At 38.3% G+C, this 18,989-nt stretch overlaps 1 protein-coding gene across 1 annotated transcript in view; it reads right to left on the bottom strand.

Moving 5' to 3' along the window:
- Window positions 1-18,989, bottom strand: part of LOC124233816 (thrombospondin type-1 domain-containing protein 7B) — a 674,290-nt gene that overhangs the window by 476,022 nt on the left and 179,279 nt on the right. The window contains exons 3-4 of the mRNA XM_046651040.1: window positions 13,295-13,543; window positions 1,101-1,270 (exon numbers count right to left, since the gene is read on the bottom strand). Coding sequence (XP_046506996.1) covers window positions 1,101-1,270; window positions 13,295-13,543 — 419 coding nt within the window. The remainder of the gene's footprint in view (window positions 1-1,100; window positions 1,271-13,294; window positions 13,544-18,989) is intronic.

The following is an 18,989-nucleotide window of genomic DNA, read 5'->3' as shown; positions in this document are numbered from 1 at the left end:
ACAAAGAAAGGCTCCTTGTATGAAAAGCTTTACAGGATAGAGTGGATGCATTTCCATAGTACGAGAGCTTGCATCTTGCCTTCCTAACCAAATTCTATAGTAGAGAATTTATGTGCACACTCAAGGAAACAGCCCCACCTTCACCACATCTGCAGAGAGCACTGCTATGTTCTCCAATGTGGTTGGAACACGCCGTACATTCTGCTAAAGTGGAAGCATTATTGCCCACTCCTGGCTTTTCAATCAATTGGTTTAAATAAATCCGGGCCAGCTTTTCAGTCCCTATATGTTATTATTGACCCAAATCTGAAACAAATGGACTAGTGCTGAGGTTGTACCTGCCTAATAGATAGCCTGCCATGGAGGAAGTTGTTATTCCTCAACCTCTTCCTCTTTCTTCTTCTTTTCATATTATTTAAAATGTAGCAATAAAATAGTGGATCCTTGACATTTAAAAGTGATATGTCTGTATAAATTCCCACATTCACAAATTCTCACAAAATACTCTTGGATAAAACGGAGAATTCTATTAATTCATTACCAATTGACTCACTCCAGCACATCAGCCTCTTAGCTTGTGGCATTCGTTTGTGCTACAGATCTTAGGTATACATTCTCATTTAATTTTCTCAATGATCCTTTGAGGCTGCTGTTAGTATTATTACTATGATTATTTTTTTTTTTGATTTATTTTTTTTTTTTTCCTTTTTCTCCCCAAAGCCCCCCGGTACATAGTTGTGTATTCTTCGTTGTGGGTTCTTCTAGTTGTGGCATGTGGGACGCTGCCTCAGCGTGGTCTGATGAGCAGTGCCATGTCCACGCCCAGGATTCGAACTAAGGAAACACTGGGCCGCCTGCAGCGGAGTGCGCGAACTTAACCACTCGGCCACGGGGCCAGCCCCTATTACTATGATTATTAACTACTCCAAATTACTGCAAGTAGCAGGACTTAGGGGTTGTTTGCAAATAATCAATAAAATAAATATTAAATTTGTGAATGCTGAGGGTCCTTTCTAGCAAGAAGAACACGAGGAGATGGTGTTGGAGTTGATTTCCCTTCCAATCAGCAGCACCACCTATCCCAGGAATGGGCTGCCTACCTTCCTTGGCCCTCTGTGTGGTGGATGCTAGCGTGCTCTGGGCACAGTACACCTCCCGGGTCTGGATCCCACCGCCGCAAACGGGTCCCGTGGCATGCCAGTGGGGATCCTGTTGCTCCAGGAGGAGAGAGACTTGGCATTCTTTCCATTCAGAGGTCCTCCAGGAATACCTGTTTGTTTCAATTTATTTAAAAGAAGAAGAAACAAGAAAAATGTAAAATTCTAAAGAAAACAAGTCATGATAGCAAACGTAAGTAATAATCTCTCTTTCTAGGGGTAAATGTTTGCCTATGGATAAAGAAGTCTACTGGTTTTGAACACTAAATTGCTTTTACTTCCTAGAGAAAAATCACATCAGCTTATCATGGTAATAGCAAAGGATGAGAGGAGTGAAGGAAGGACATATGGATAAACAGTGAAAGTGTCTCAGCCTTGAAGCTGTAAGAGAGTAAAGAATTAAAGTAAGGAGTTGGAAACTAAATGAGCCTAATTCACAGCAGGTGAACTTGTCATGGGGCTTCATTTCACAAACCTGTAGATGACTTTGTGTGAAAGATGGCCTTTCTTTTGAAATTAGTAGGATAGCGTATGAATGTGTGAATATATTATTTTAAATGGAGATAACCTATTTTTCAATTTTCTTGGTATAGGAAAGTATTTCTACCTGTTTGACCCCATTGGGATAAGGGTATAGACATTAAAAATGAGTTAATGTGCCACTATATTTAATTGATAAGTACTTTTTTTACATATGCAGACATGGTGTTATTTAAACTGACTTAGGGATATGCCCTCCTAGTTTATAACTAGTTAAGATACTATCTTAATAGACATACATGCCTATTTCTCCCTAAAGGGGAGAAAACACAATGGAGTTTGCACACAATTTGTAGAAAACAAAACAACCATAACAACACTACAGTAAAACCTGGAGAATTATTTAAGACAGAATTTCCTTTTGTGGGTTATTACAACATTCCTTAAGTCCATAGCATTAATATAACCCTATAGCATTCGCATAAATACCTACAGACCCATTTACTTCTGGAACAACAAACAAAATCTAAGGCCATGCTCGTATTTGCTGTCCCATTTCAGATTTAAGGCAAAATTTATCAGCTTTGTGATTGTTTAAAAGAAAAAAATAAACTAAAAATAAGCATGTGTTACCTGGCCTTATAGAAACTAGAGTAAAACTGAAATCAGCTAACAGATGTCAAAATCAGGAAGCAAATCTCAAAGAGACCTGATGGTGATCAAACCCTCTCATAATGAATGTCATCATTCTACAAAGCTTGAAAGCTGAGAATCATTCCTCTCAAGCCCATTGTAGAAAAAGGATTTGGACAATGCTTTTGGGTTTGTTGTAACACAATTGTTCTCCCTCTGCCTTGCTATTTCATTTTCACGTGTTTTTCCAAGTGAAAATTAGTCAGTGGGCTGGGTAAGAGTTTGGAGTGCGAGTTCAGGTCCTGCCTATGCCAGGGGAAAGAGAAAATAATAGGTTTCTAATTCCTGGGCATGAGAGACCAAGAGAAGTTCAGTTCTTTCCAGAAGTGAAGCTCTGATGCCCTTTCTCCTCACTCAAAGTTCTCACCCTGTTCTCTAGGGTCACTCAAGCAGGAGGCTTGTCCCTCATGTCTCTGAGTCTCAGGGCACAGGTAGCTCTGTATTCCAGGCCAAAATACAACAAGATAGGGGTGTGTTGGGGAGTATGGTTACCAAGTTCTCATTTCAAACCCTCTTTCTCCAAAGTTTCCCTAAAAGAAGAGCTCTCTGGCTATTAAGGAGGGGGCGATAGAGCAACTGACTCCAAGCCTCCTCTGATGGAGTTAGCCAATAAGACAGGCAAAAAAGGGATTGCATGGTGTAGATGCTAAACATGCATCAGAGCCAAAATGACCTGGGCCTTGCCACTTACTAATCATATGACTTTGGCGTAGTTCTGTTTTCCCATCTGTGAAATAGGGATCCTAATGCCAAACGTTGAATCTGGCGTATAAGAAATGTTCACCAAATGTTCATTCCTTTTCTCCCTATGTCCTTCTCCATGTGCCTTTTGCCCCTTACTGCCACAGAAAACACACACACACACACTTGACTGTACTTATGAGGATTTCATCAAGTCCTAATATTAGAGATCCAGGAATGCCATGGTGCAACTTCTGGCACCCAAAGTTCAGCAAATAGCATAAAAGAAACATAGAGTTTAGAAATGTATCAAGTATAGTAATCCATTTGCTTGTTTGAAAGGAATGGGCCATGCTGTAAAAATTGCTTTTTCAATAAATTTATCATGACCCTATAAAAATTAGGAATGGAGGAATTTTGAAGTCATTATGGAGAAAAACGTAAAGTTTAATGACTCTGGTGTTATATAAAGTAACAAAAACCCTTTTGGTAGCTCATTGACCAAAAACACCCAAATTCCATTCACTGGCAAACAAGAAATTCTCCAAAGAAATCTAAGACATTTATCACCATCGCTATTGTTTATCACCTCAGAGAAAATACTAAGCCAGTAAGCGGCAGAGGAGAAAGCATGCCAGTAAAGGGCTGCTATACTCCTTTTAAAAATGCCGGTCTTTTCATCGTCTTTCCTCAACCATTTTCTTTATTTTTTTCAAAAGTGCTATCTCTGTTTAGTCACAAATCACCCGACAGCCATGAAAACTGAACATCCTGAACTCCATCAACCTGGGAAAGTGTCTCTAGGATCTGACAGAATAAGAAATCAAAGGAGTCCGCTCAGCTAAACGTTACTCGCTTTCTCCTTTAGAAGTTGTTACAGAGGTAGTCCTCCAGCCTTGGGACAACTTGGCCTCCTGACTGCCTGGGACACACTCTTTCATGGCTAAGTCCCTGTCAAAGACCAGGCCTTTTCCACGCTCTCCCTCCCAACTCCGATGCCTTTCAACATGTCCTCCCTTTGTCCTTCTGCTTAGGAGGGAACCGCAGGGAGTCCAAAGGGCAGAGCCCCATCTCCTATGAGGGATCGGCACTTTGAAATCAATTGTGAAAATGCCTCAAGTAGAGAAGACAGCCACAGAATGAAAGAACTTTGTCAACCTTCATAGTCCCTTACAAATGTGACTGTGTAGGATCCGTTTGCTTTCATCAAAGGGTCCAGCTGAACAGGATAGATGAGGCATTAATTTATTTGGGCTACTAGGGTACCGTGACATATCCCTCAAGTAATAATAATAACAACCAATGTTTTCTGCATGTTGACTCTGTGCCAGGCACTGCACTAACAAATTAAGGTGAATTACTTCATTGAACCCTCCCAACAACTCTGTGAAGAAAATATTATTCCCCCTTTTACAGATGGAAGAATTGGCATAAAGAATAAATAATCTTCCAAGGTCGCATAATTAAGTACTAAGTGGAAGAGCAGGATTCAAAGTCAAGTGTATCTGATTCTAAAGTACATCTTCTTAACGAAATGACCCTCCAGTAAATGAATGGCAAACTCATGAAACTTTAGTCAGGGGATAGAGAAAACTAGTTCGGTAGGTAACAAGTGAACTGCTCAGCCATTATGAGGACAAGTATATATTGGTCTTGGTCTGAGGAAGTGCATTCTAGACTGAAGCAAAAAATATTCTATGTTGATGACAATGATATTGTCAGCGACAACTGATCAATAATATTTCACACTGCCAAAATAATTTTTCAGCCAGACTCAAACACAAATATAGCTTGAGAATATCTTATAGCCAATCATTTTATAATTAGAAGATCGTGGTCACTTAGTGTCAAATTTGAGCACTTTCAGGATATAATTGCAAATTAAAAAGAGAGATAAAATATAAGCCAAATAAAGGAATCTCTAATTGTAAAAATTCAAATTCCCAATAACTGGTGCAGAAGACAACTTTTTGAAGAGGAATGCCTTTGTAAGCCCCTGAAATCGAATTCCCCACATTGCTCCCTGGTCATTGTGAATGTTAGGTAAACCTTCTTCATCCATTCCTGTGAAAACAACTCCAACGTGCCTACCATTAGTGAGAGTGCACACTGTCAGCTACCATGGAACCCTAGACCTCTGAGAAGGGGAATGCTGATAACTCAAATACTGAACACACAGAAGAAACAACTCATACAAGGACAGTTTAGGTAACATAAAGATATGTGTGAGAGACTGAAGGCAGGAAGGAGCTAAAAAGCAGGACTCTGTAGAGAAAGAAATAGGCCTGCCCCAACAGTAAGCGAATCACTTACTCAACTCTGCGTTCATTCATCCTTTCTTCCAGGAAGTAATTATTGAACTCCAGCTATGTTCCAGGCACACTTTCAGACAATAGAAATGCACAGTAGTGAGCAAGACAAAGTCCCTGACCTTGGAAAGATTACCTTCTATTGGAGTAAACACACAGAAATGCATCAACTCATAGCATGACATCAGATAGTAAAGAAGAGAAAGAAGGACGAGGAGAGCCATTTCAGTCCCATAACCAGGGAAGTCCTCAGAACCCTGAATAATACAAGGGATTGAGCACAAGAAGAGGTGGGCAAGGAGCATTCTAGGCAGAGAGAAGAGTATGTCCAAAGATCCCAGGGAGGGAGAAAGCTTGGTGCTTTCTAGGAAAGCACAGAAGCCAGTATGGTTGGGACAGATGGTCAAGGCAGGAAGGAGAGGAAATTAGGGTTGTCAGGGGCCAGGCTATATGGAGCCTTGTATGCCAGAATATGGACTGTGTTATTCCAATTGTGCTAGGAAATCATTGCAAAGTTTTGAGGAGAATAGTGATATGATAAGGCAACTTAAATTTTAAAGGACCACCCTGGCTACTGAATGAAGAGCAGACCATGATGGAGGGGGAAGGAGGGAGACAAGTTTGAAGGCCTTTGTCAGTCTAGGAGAGATGACGGTAGCTTCAACTGGGGCAGTCATAGTGAGTGTGGGGAGAAGGGATCAGATTCTGGGTATCCTGTGAAGGTAGAGACAACCTTCTAATGGCTTAGATGTGGATGGAGAGAGAGGGAGAAGCAAAGAATGATTCCAAATTGTTTTGGCCCCAAGTATTAACAGCACAATGTCTTGACACTGAATTCTTAAATGAGACAACCCAGGAAAGGGGAGAAAAACTCAAACATGAGAGCAACCATGTATTATAACTGTAAAATTAAGTTTTTCTTCATTTATCTCCTAGAATCTGCTTTCAGAATTGTTCTCCCATTCCTGAAACTCATCACTCAGTTTCTTCATTTGTTCCCCATAATGTAAGTCTACTCTTAGGGAATGGTCAATAAATGTATCTGCATGATACATTAAAAGTTAATATTAAATATATTATCATTCTAAGGAGGTATATGCAGTTTAAAAGAAGAAACCAAGATTAAGTCAAAGAAAATAATCTTCTAATGGTGGAAATACACATTCACATCAAGAGATATAAAAGACAAATTCTGGATTAGGAAATGTTATTCGAGGCCCTGAAATTCAAGCACCCAGCTAGCCAGCTTGTCTCCTGAGAGTCTTGTTGTCTAATTCAAGGAATCCTATAATCAAATTATTCTCCAAATTGAAGTGGGGAGGGCAGAAGAAGTAAGGAATTAATTAATCACTGTGAAGCAGTGAGCAGAGACATCCTAAATTAGCAAAGCCAAAATTAGAAAAGTAGGCACATTTAGCAACTATGTTTAAAAGACCTCCATCCTACTAATGTGACATAAAGTGATTCTAATAGCAATAGGATGGCAGGACCATCAGAGTTTTATAGCAACCTCTGCCCTTTAGAAGGCACGCTTTGTCACTTTCATACGGCTTAGAATTGCTTACAAAGTGTGGATTTCTTTCCTCCTTCTTCTGAAAGCTTAGATTTAAAGCAAAGCACCCTGGAATAGAATCTTAAGTGATTTAATGATGACAGATTGAAAGAATAATTGCATTAGTTAATGGTCATGTTTTGACTAAGCACATATAGATTTGCAAACACTCTTGGAATTGAAACCCTAGTGCAAGGTATTCAAATTAAATGTGTGTATATTAAAAATCAGTGTACTGCAGCATGACTAATTTATGATAATGTCTGTTGTCCTTTTAAAGTTGTAAATGCATTTAGAAAAGAATTAACTTGTCATTTTTTTTGCTGAACAGACGACCAAAATAAAGGGAACCGATCAAGCTTTATACATTTTATGCTCTAGTAATTTTTTATTGAATAGAGTGGGACTATTGATTATGGAAAGCTACTTTAAAGTGCAAAGCTCTTTGCTCTTCAGCAGATGGCTTTGCTAGCCAAACTCCACATATGTATTATTAATAGACTTCTATCACTATGCACAGCACTTAACAGTACGTTAACTTTCTTACACTAACAGGGGAACAAATCTTCCATCCAGGAGGACTTAAAGTGGCACAATGGGGACTCATGAAACAATATGCACCAGTAAAAGATGGACTCAATAAAAAGGCAGCAAGTTTCTTTCTGGTGAAACAATTTAAAGATTCTTTGAAAACTGTTAAACTGTTGCTTCTTTTCTAAAACAGATTGTCCTGAGGATTGTAGGTCATGACTCCTTTACTCCTCAAGTGCCACAGAAAAGCTGCTTAAACAAAATAACAACAAAAAACCTTCCTTAAAGAATCCAGTAATTCATTTAACAACCATTTAATCAGCTCCTATTCTATGCAGGGTGTTAGGTGCTGTGGTGGACGGTCAACAGGTGAAGAGACCAAAGATGTGGTAGGTGATGTGCATGCCATTTTGTTCTGGAAGGCAAACTGTTACAAATTCAGACTGTAATCTCATTCCTCACACTTTTTGAAGTTGCTTTTATAACCAATGACAACAGAAACCTCTTATCTAGGAAACCAGACACACTGTTAGCAGAATTAAGGAGGCAATTGGGGACCATGTCACATCAAGCTCCCTGTGTCCATCCCTTCCCTGGGTAGATGTCCTTATTTAGTCTCCCTGATGATGCCAATTTCAGCTGCTCTTTATAAGAAATGACCTTGAATCCTTCACATAAACATTATATAATAAATATAAGCACAGAATAAGTACCCTGTGCATAATATTGTTCTGGAACTGTCCCTTCATTCATTTATTCATCCACTGTTTACTGAGCGTTTACTATGAGCAGGGCACTTTCATAGGCACTCCCCAGTCTAAGGTAGAGGAAAAATAAATAAATAAACAAAAAATCCATATCCAAATGTATGGGATGATGTGTGGGAACATTACCAACTATTAAACACTCAAAGAACATGGTTATGTTCTGGATGCTCTCATTTTTAAAGAGTATATTACACAAACTTCTTAAGATGAATAAAGTAAGTGAATACAGACGGAAAGTTTTCAGTTTGCTAAATTCTGTATAATTAGCACAGTGACAGGCTGAAGCAAGTGTTGAACAAACATCTCTTCATGATACATCAACCCCATTCCAGCACTCACTCCACTCCAGCGGGCAAAGGGAGCCAACGACCAAGTCAAGTTTTACCAGCAATTTCTTTTCCTTGGCTCTATTTGGGCTTCAACATTCATCTAAAAAGATCCATCAACTAGTTCCTAGAGTTTTATCAAGAAAAAGAATTTTATCTAGAAAATCTAAATTTGGGTTCAGTTCCTTAAAGAGATGTTAGAGAGAAAAGGGATAGTCACCAGGGGGTTGTTTTACAAGCAAATCATAGGGGGCTGCAGGAGACCCAGATAGCTCTCTCAGTATGACTCTGCACAGGCAGACATTTTGTGAAAAATCTCTAGTTCACCCATAATAAGGATAAATTCATACATACCAGAGACAAGGAGGGATGGATGATGAGAGCCCATCTGTTAAGTGCCAGACCAGAGTATTGAAACAATGTTTTACAAATTGTCTTCTCTGTGCAACAATATCACACAATCTACGTAATACTATCAGCCTTGCAGCTTCTGTCTAAGATCTCCTTAAAAGAGTTTTACTCTACATTGGTCACTGTCACCCTTTAACAGTCCTGTCTTACATTTCATTTCAAACTCTAAATGACCGTTTGAGAGGTAGAATAGCCATTTTTGCCTGAAAGCTGTTGCCTCCTTGTGAAGTGGCAGAAGTTGTTGGTAGGTCATCTGAGGTGTTAATTCCAAGAAAGATGTTGACATTTTTCAATATTCTTGTGTGTTATAGTGTCTCCAGCCAGAATGGGCTCTCTACTTAAGCACAGCGGATCTGGAGTCATGGCTCTTCCAGCATCAGGTCATGCCTCAGCTATCTGATACTAAGCATTTAAAATATTATAGCCTCCGTGTCCTCTGTCTTTGCTTACACTATCTAGTAAACGGGGCCACTCTTAGTGTTATGTTGGAGGCGGGCATAAAATTACAAGTAGACTGTGTAATCTTGGAGGAAGGGGTTTCTTAGAGTCAACATATTTCTTGGTCAAAAATAGCAAACTCTTGAAACAAGCTTACAGCAACACAAGGCTAACTAATTCCCTTATAGTTCTAAAATGTCTCACGTTAGCATAACATAGACTGGTTAGCATAGCATAACTCCTTTCAAGTTAACGTAAGCTAGTTCCCCCAAGAAACTTCCAAAGTGTTCCCGTCTCAGGGATCACTTCTAGAATGGGCTCCTCTTGGTTGTAATTCCTTTCATGTAATCATGACTTAGAGATGGGCAGTCATAATGTTTAGAGCTAAAATGCCAATCAGTGGAGTCCAGTTGGTAAAAAAAGTATCTCCAAAGCTAAGCAACAAAAGCACTTTTTGAGCAATATTAATATGCAGGTAGGAGAGCACTTCTCTAGCTCGCCCCTCTTCTTGGAATCTTCTTCCCCTAATTACCTGTATGGCTAGTTTCCTCACTTCCTTCAAGTCCTCCCCTCCAAATCCTGCTTGTTCAAATGAGCCTTCTCTAATGATCTTGTTTAATTCTCTAACCTGAGCTGATCCCTCATCACAGCATCCCAGAAACCTCTATCTCTACCCTGCACTAATGTTGTATTTTTTCCACAGCTCACTCACAAAGTGCATAGCTTATTTTATTTGCTATATTTATTTGGTATATCTTCACTAAAATTTAAGTCCTATAATGGGGGAAGGAACTCTTGTCTATTTTGTTCTCTGAGGTTTCAAACACTTAACATAGTGCTTGGCACATAGAAAGAGGTCAATGTATATTTACTGAATAAATAAACACATCTCCTATAGTAAATGTGGTAGAAAGGTAAAAGTCAAACTATTCTGAGAGAGTTTAAGGGCCAGCCCCGGAGGCCTAGTGGTTAACTTCAGTGCACTCCGCTTTGATGGCCTAGGTTCAGTTCCCAGGAGCAGACTAACACCACTTCTCTTCAGTGGCCATGCTGTGGCAGCAGCTCACATACAAAAAGAAGAAGGTTGGAAGCAGATGTTAGCTCATGGGAGTTTAAAAAAACACTATGAAGAGTCACAGAAATCTATATTTTTCTGCTGGGGAAAAATACAGTGATGAATTGCTTGATGCATATGAATTGCTCAGGAATTCCAAGAAAGGAAAAATGAGCATTTTTGTTTCCTGATAAAATTTTGTTTACATTTCCCTTGTTCCCAGTGAATTTTAATCACCAATGTCAAACTAGAAACAAAAGTTAGGCCTTTCTGCTTTCCTGTGCTACAGGCCACAGTTCAGATTTCAGACAAATAAGAATGTCAGCCAATGTTAATTTTGTTGTTATTACTTCTGTATTCTCTTTCCACAACCGAATGGAATCATTAATTAACACAACAGTCTCCCTGGAAAACACTGGTTGTCATTCAGTGAATTTTCTAAGACTCCTATTTCCTACAAATTCGCTATTTGGGAAGAATTTTCTTTTTTAAATCTGACACAGTAACGTTTCCAAATAGCAGAACTAGAGGGTCAGGTTCACCTCCAATGAATTCTATCAGACCCTACCTTCAGATGCTAAGGTTGAACCAACTGAAAATCAATCCAGAAATCCATCTTGGGTACATCTTGAATTATTACCATTCTACACTATTTTCTTGGGAAAAAAGTGATACACATGAATACATATAAGTGTGTATATGTACTCTTCTCTGGGTGTGCATCTTCACAATGACTATCATGGGAGTCAGTGTGATGTAATGGAAAGAACACTGACTTTGAAGCCAAACAGACTTCAATTTGGATCTGAACAACGCCAGTTTACACCCCTTGTACTCTCAAAGTGTCCGATTTGGATGATAAACTCCTATGTTATTCTAAATAATCTTTATAAAATCTCTGATATGGTTATTGGCAACAGTAGTTGCTCAATAAAAGGTTGTTGTTACTTAATAAATGTAGATGCAACTCAGCTTCCTCAGCATCATCAGGAGGCACCACTCTGACTTCCAAGAGAATTATAATAGTTACTAACAAAGAAATGAGAAGAAAAGAAAATGGAGGGATATCTATAAGTCAACAAACTGTTGAAAATATCAGGAAGAGGTCACTAGCCACTTCATGAAAGGAATGCAGGAAAAAAGCACCAATATCAAGGTCATCATTAAACCCAGATTCTATTCCTGGCAGCATAACTTTGAGAACCCTTCTGAATTATGCCTCCATAGGGAAAAAAAATTCCAAATTAGCAAGAAGAAATAACATTTTTACCACCATTAAATTACTACAGTATGCCTTCCAAGGAAAGGAGAGATTCTCTTTCTGGAAGAAATGAAGACACCTGCAAATATCAACAGTAAGGTCACCATTCTTGTAGTACCTCCTATGAGCTGAGCACTGGGACTGATATTTTACCTGCCTGGTCTCTAGGTGTTCAACCTTCAACACAGGCAGTATAGTTAGACAAATTTTACTGAAGAGGGAAATGTCTTAGAGAAGATGTATAGCATGTCAAAGAACACACAGCTCATAAGTGATGGTGATGCAGTTTTAATCCAGGTCCAGCCAAGTTCAAAAGGGATAGAGACCTCAGGTTTCATGCCATTTCCAATCCCACGCTTTGCCCCAAAATTAGTGTTTTGAAAGATTGGACACATACGCAACACAACTAGGGAGGATTCTGTGAGACAACCAGTTAATCTGTAAAGGATCACGAACAACACCTACCTTCTCAGCTTTTGAGGTAAGGAATGATATGAATCTAAGGGGTCCTCTTAGTAAAAAGTGAACAGTCAGTATGTGAGGAGTATGTTGAATCTACACTGACTTCAACGGTGAGGCAGAGAAAGTGTGTGGCTAAGAATCTGACAGCAGGAACTCGCCCCTCTACCCACTCACCTTTCCCTGCCCCCCACACACACTATTTCAGGCTTAGGGAATAGCCAGGCCCAACAACACTCCCACTGAGTTTGTAACTCCTCTACCCTTCACACTAAAGTCTACAAGAAGCTATTTTTTGCCTCATTTGATTTTTCACTAAGGAAACAATTCTCAAATTTTAGAGACTATAAGAAACTATAGAAAAGTTCTATCTAAAATAGCTGCAGATTTAACAGATATAGTTCAGGGCAGCTGTCCATCAGGAAGTAGCACAAATTCATCCCCAACAGCTTCTGAACAGCCAGCCCCAAATGACTTCTGTCATTATCAGTTTAGGCCTATTATGAGCCAACAACCCAGAGGAAAATATATTGGAGGCCTTTATCAAGGGCTCTATAGCCAGGCAAAATATAACGAATAGCAAGATCTTAAAATACAGCTACTTGTCTGTGTTAATCCTATTCCCAACATTCTCTGGCTCCCTAGGGACTCTGGAATAGAAACAACGCCACAGCATGGCAGTGACTTTGAGAGACAGAACTGCATTAGAATCAAGGTCACTCATTAGCTGTGTAACCTCAGGAATTACCTTAATCTCTCTAAGCATTAATGGCCTCATTTACAAAATAAGATGCTATGAATGTCTTCTTAGGTTGTCAGAAAAATTACATGTGACATGTGAGGTAATGATAACTGATGGTTACCCAGCATTTATGATGTGCAAGATGCTGGATGAAGTAAGCCCTACTAGTAAATGAGTAAACTAAGGCACTAGACTTAAGGAATTTGCCGAAATTCACGTAATTAGAGTCACAGAAATATAATTGGAGCCCAGGGAATCAACACAGCCCATGCTCTTAACCCACTGTGCTTTACTGCCCAGTATGGAACTCTGTACTGAGAAAAGACTGAACAAATACGAGTCACAGCTACTCTTATTCTTGTGAACATCCCTATATCACATAACGTGAGGTTATATGGAACACTGAATACCCATACCAAAGAATGCACAGTACCTGGGACATGGCTGCAAAAATTCTCCTTCGACAATGCAGGCCTCTTTCTCAAGAAGTTCAGGGCACTCCCTTCCACCTCCAATAGCAACATGCTTCACATTGCGGCTCCTGCTCCTGAATCCTGGTGACAGACTCCCTGAACGACATGTCTTGGAGCAGGAACTCCAGGGGGACCACTCAGTGGTTTCACAGTCTTTCGGCAAGATGCAGGACTGGACAGTCAAAGGGAAGGAGTCTTGCATGCAAAGGCTAAGGAACAGAAGTGAAGAACAACAGGCCACAGATTAAATGGATGCAACTAATATTATGAAGTGCCTATAATGAAAAAAAAAAAATGAAATCTGGTTTAAGCATTCAAATGTGAGGATTTAAAAAAAAAGTTAGAGGTATCATGATAAAATATTGGAGGACATACATTGTAAGAATGGACGCTCTATTTCATCTCATCAACAAGAAGTTTCTAGGTTTTGACTTTTCAGAAATGGTTACCAGCTAAGGAATGCCCCCCCATCCACCCTCTCCACCCCACTCAAATTCATATGTTGAAGTACTAAGCTCTAGTACCTCAGAATGTGTCTGTATTTGAAGATGAAGCCTTTAAAGAGGTAATTAAGTTACAACAAGGTAACTAGGATGGGCCCTAATCCAATACAACTAGTGTCTTATAAAAACAGATTAGGACGCAGACACACACAAAGGGAAGACCATGTGAAGACACAGAGAGAAGACAACGATCGACAAGCGAAGGAGAGAGGCCTCAGGAGAAAACCCTGCTGACACCTGATCTGCGATTTTCCAGCCTCCAGAAATGTGAGAAAATTAATTTCTGTTGTTTAAGTCACCTAGTCTGTGGCACATTGTTAAGACAGCCCTAGCAAACTAATCCAGAAATTTAATAAAGGTTTTCAATTTGTGTATGTTTTTAGAAAAAGATGTCAATTTCCAAAATGGACATTCTTCTTCCTTTAATAAAGAAGGTCCTACAGTACGCGGCTCTCTGTATACTGTTGAAGTAGTGGTTTGTTTCTTCCCATTTGCCAACTTTCATTCTCTGTGCTCATCTTCCCCTGACTGACTTTTCCTGCTGGGCCAGGAGGACAGATACCAAGACTCCAACAGTACCAGCACTTGCAAGGAATTGCAGGGATTAATCAAGGGCTTTGAAAAGGGCTCCTAATTCTTAGTATTAGGAAGGGCACATATTCCATTGGATACATATTTACTTATTTTTAATGTTACTTTCACTAATCTGCCTCTTTGGTTAAAAAAAGAATCATACAGGTTCCACCTAGGGCCCTAGTCTAATTGAATCAGGGAGATTCCATTTTACTGGAATAGTGGGATGAGCACTAAATGGTGAATCAGAAAGATCTGGGTCCTGAATTTTGCATCACAATACATTAGCATGACCTTAGTCTCTTGGCTGGTTAGTTTCATTATCTGTAGGAAAAAAGAATAATAAAACGTGATCTGCTCATCCCCCAAATCTGTGGTAACCTTTAGTGTTAAGTAGAATTACCTTATAAACTAAAGCCCACAGCAAAGATCATTGTCTACTCACAGCAATGGGAATCAATCCGTTCATAGAAGGTGGTGTGCCTTTTTAATAAAACAGATATATACTGTGGATTTGTCTTTTAAAAAAAGAGATGCTACGGTAATTATATATCCTTGACATTTATAGAGTACATTGTCATTTGTAAATTACTTCATAAGTATTCAACTGTAAAGGAAATCTTTGAAACTAAAAATTACTCTAGTAATTCTTACTTCCTCAGGAAATGTTAAAGAAATCTCTTTACTGAAAAAATAAGGACAGAAACTTTTATAAAAATCAAGAGAAAAGTACCCTCAACTACATTAACGCTTCAATTACCACTTTAAAATAATATTAAATATCTCAAATATTCATAAAAGTAGAGTAACATAATAGATGCTCCCATAATTTAATGGCAAAGGCTAACATTTGTTTCAGATTTCATTAAATAAGTAAAAACTTAGAAATTCAGGTGAAATCCCCTATGCCCTTTGCAATCCTAGTTCCATCTCTCTTTCTCAGACACAGCCACTATTCTAAAATCGATTTGTATTATTCTCCATCATGCTTTTATACTTTAACTAGACATGTATATGTTCATAAATAGCACATGGCATTCACTGTCTTGCATGTTTTTAACAGTTTTACTTAAATGTTTTATTATACATATGACTCTAGAAATTATTTTCTTCCCTTAATATTACGACTTCTAGACCTATCCATGTTGATAAATGCAGTAATATTCATTCATTTTTATTAGTAAGTAATATTCCAATATGACTATACAGCAATTTATTTATTTATTCTCCCATTAGTGCATCTTTTGGTCGTGCTTAATTTCTTGCAATTCCACCGGACTATGTATTTAAGCTCTTTTCACATGTTTCTATGTTGTTAGACATGTGTGAGAGATTTCCCCTAGTATTTTTGCCTGGAGTTGGCCATAAAAATTCATGTAATCAAATCTGCTAGGTATTGTGAACTTTTCTTTCCTACATGCTCAAAACTCTTGGTTATTATCAGACTTACTTTTTCCAAAATGTTGAGAAGTGCATTCGACTTCTCAGATTACCAATGAGCTTTATATCCTTCTCATATCTGTAGTGACTACTCAGGTCTCCTGTCCAATGAAGTGACCATCCATACCATTTGTCCATTATGGTAGGCTGACTAACGGCCCTCCCAAAGATGTCCACATCCTAATGCCTGGAAGCTGTGAATATGTTACCTTACACACCAAAAGAGACTTTGAAGATGTGGTTGTTAAGGATTTTGAGAGGAAGAGATTATTCTGGATTATGCAGGTGGGCCCAATGGAATTACAAGGGTCCCTATAAGAGGGAGGAAAAAGGGCCAGAGACAGAGAAGGAAATGTTATAACAGAATCAGAGGTTGGAATAATGTAAGGCAAGAAATGGGTGAAGCCTCTAGAAACTGGAAAATACAAGGAAATGGATTCTCCCCTAGAACTTCCAGTAAGATAGAATAATGTCCACATTTCAAGATTTCTTCACTTTTAGGCTTCTGACCTCCAGAACTGTAGGATAATAAATTTGTATTGTTTTAGGCCCCTTAGTTTAATTTCCTACTGAATCAATAGAAAACTAATATACCCATTTTTCTATTGGGTTGCCTTTTTTCTTATTGAATTTAAAAATTGCACTCATACACATTTATAGATGATGACGATAAATAGATATAGAGAGATAAAAAGAGAGAGTCTATGCATAAGAATACTTCCTGAGTCCTATACAGTGAGAATACTGTATAGAATATAGCATTGTTGTTTGTTCTATATGTTACAAATATCTTTTCCCATAATTTTATTTTTAATTTTGTTTACAGTGACTTTTTGTGGTACACAATGTTTTTAGTTTGTTGTTCAATCTTTCACTTTATAGTTTGTGCTTTTTATACCAAGTTTAAGTTTCTTCCATATCTCAATGCCATAAAGTTATGCTCTCATATTTCTTTTTCCAGAAAACTTTTATACTTTCCAATTTCTTATTTAGGGCATCAATCAATTTGATAAACATTTTCATGTATGGTGTTTTATAGAACCTCTTTTTTTGGAAACATCAACACTAAACACATTTGTCCTTCTTGTTTAACCTACGTAATTCTGATTATTTTTCCTCTATTTTCAGTGTTTTTCTCTTTCAAAGAGATTTCTTAAAATTATCTTTAAGCTTTTTCTTAACACATTTTGCAATCAAATTTTTAATGTCCAAAATTACTTTCTTATTTCCTACTTATTCCTTTTTAATACTGTCCTACTTATATATCATGCATGAAATATTTCATTATGTGTCGTTGACTATTAATCATAACTTTCTTTTTTTTACTTTAGTGATGCTTTGCTCTTATGAATTAGAATGAGGTACACAGATTGGTGTCCAGATTGGAAGCTCTTTGATTATAGGTGGTGTTCATCAAAGGTAAACATCACTGTTAGCTGTTCATGCAGAACTCAGACCATTCTATTAGAGACCTGCAAATGTTGGTCTCCTTCAGTCTTTACTCTTTAGCTCATGTTTCTCCCAAAATAGGAATCCTCCTATCTCTTGCGTCATGTGCATCGACTCACTGTTAGCTTTATGAAAGCTGATTGGAGAAAGAGCTGTCAGGGCACTCACAAACTATGTATGGATTTTCATTTAAGCTGCACATTCACGGGATAGTGTGTCACACTTAGACTATGTTCTGCAGGTAAGGGAGTAATTTTTAGGCACATTGAAAACATTTGTCCTCAGAATTACTTACTGCCTATAATTCTTAAGCCTTCCAAGAATCTTATGTTAGTTAGAATAGAATAGGCTATATGGTGGTAACAAATAATCCCTGAAATCTCAATGGTTTAACAAAGTAAGTGTCCGTTTTCCTTTCCCATAGTTTGATGCAGGTTATTCAGCTCTCCTAGAAGGCACTGCTCTACCTGAAGACTTAAGGATCCAGCTTGCATCCATCTTACAGATTCACCGTCTAGAATACGTGGCTTCCAAGTTCACCTTTAGAAAGGAAAGGTAGACTAGGAGGATGGCCCAAAGTGATTAATGACTTTAGCCTAGAAGTGGCTTATGTTACTTTTGCCCACATTTCATTGGCTAGAGCTCAGTCAAATGGGTCCAGCATAACTGAAAAGAAGACAGTGAAACATCTTTCTGTGTGCCTTGGAAGGGGCAAAAATGTGCTGGCCATAGAGCTTTGTGTCTGATCCAGCCATGCCATGTCAACTGATTTGCTTCTTGCAGATCTGCCAACTGAAGGGGTGCTTTCAAGCTCATCCAGTCTGCTAGGTAAATTATCACTCATCCATCTGCTTTCCAGTTCCCAAAATCTGTTGATATTTCTTTTGAGCTATTATATCCTTTCCTATTATATTTGTCCTTGAGAGTGCATGCCCTTTTTATTGTTCTACTGTTATTTAAGTGGAATTCCTGAATACAGCAGTAATAAACCATTGTATTCATTTTGCCATATTTAACCAGAAACCTGAAAAGTTATTTGATGTAAAGCTTTGCTAAATCCACATAATGATCCAATCTATAAATCAACAAATTCCTAAAGAGCTAATTTTACTCTACGCATGGTTAAAAATGCATGACTAAAGGGGCCGGCCTGGTGGCATAGTGGTTAAGTTTTCGAGCTCTACTTTGGTGGCCCAGGTTCGGAGTTTCAGATTCCAAGGGCAGACCTAGTATCACTTGTCAGGCCATGCTGTGGCAGCATTTCGTACAAAATAGAGGAAGGTTGGAAGATTGGCACAAATGTTAGCTCAGTGACAATCGTCCTCAAGTAAAAAGGGGAAGATCAGCAACAGCTGCGAGCTCAGAGCAAATCTTCCTCACCAAAAAAAAAAAAAAAAAGCATGACTAAAGTATTGAATAGTGGAAGTATTTTCATTTCTATTAATATTCTTATAAATTACATAATATTGGTGATAGAATTTAATACTTCCAAAATATGCTTTACAGTTAAAAAGTTATTTTATAGAAGTGAAATTGCAACTCAGAAAATATTTTAGAAATGTTAATAAAACAGTGAGCCATTCAAAAGCACCATTATTCCAATTATTTAGCAAAACACCGCTATCCATATGGTAGAAGCTTACACACATTATAGCATAATAACAAGGGAACAGTTGTCTCTAGAGTTTAC

This window comes from Equus quagga, unplaced genomic scaffold, assembly GCF_021613505.1.
Source record: "Equus quagga isolate Etosha38 unplaced genomic scaffold, UCLA_HA_Equagga_1.0 251_RagTag, whole genome shotgun sequence".
In the NCBI taxonomy this organism is placed as follows: Eukaryota; Metazoa; Chordata; class Mammalia; order Perissodactyla; family Equidae; genus Equus; species Equus quagga.
This window is presented reverse-complemented; position numbering and strand designations above follow the sequence as displayed.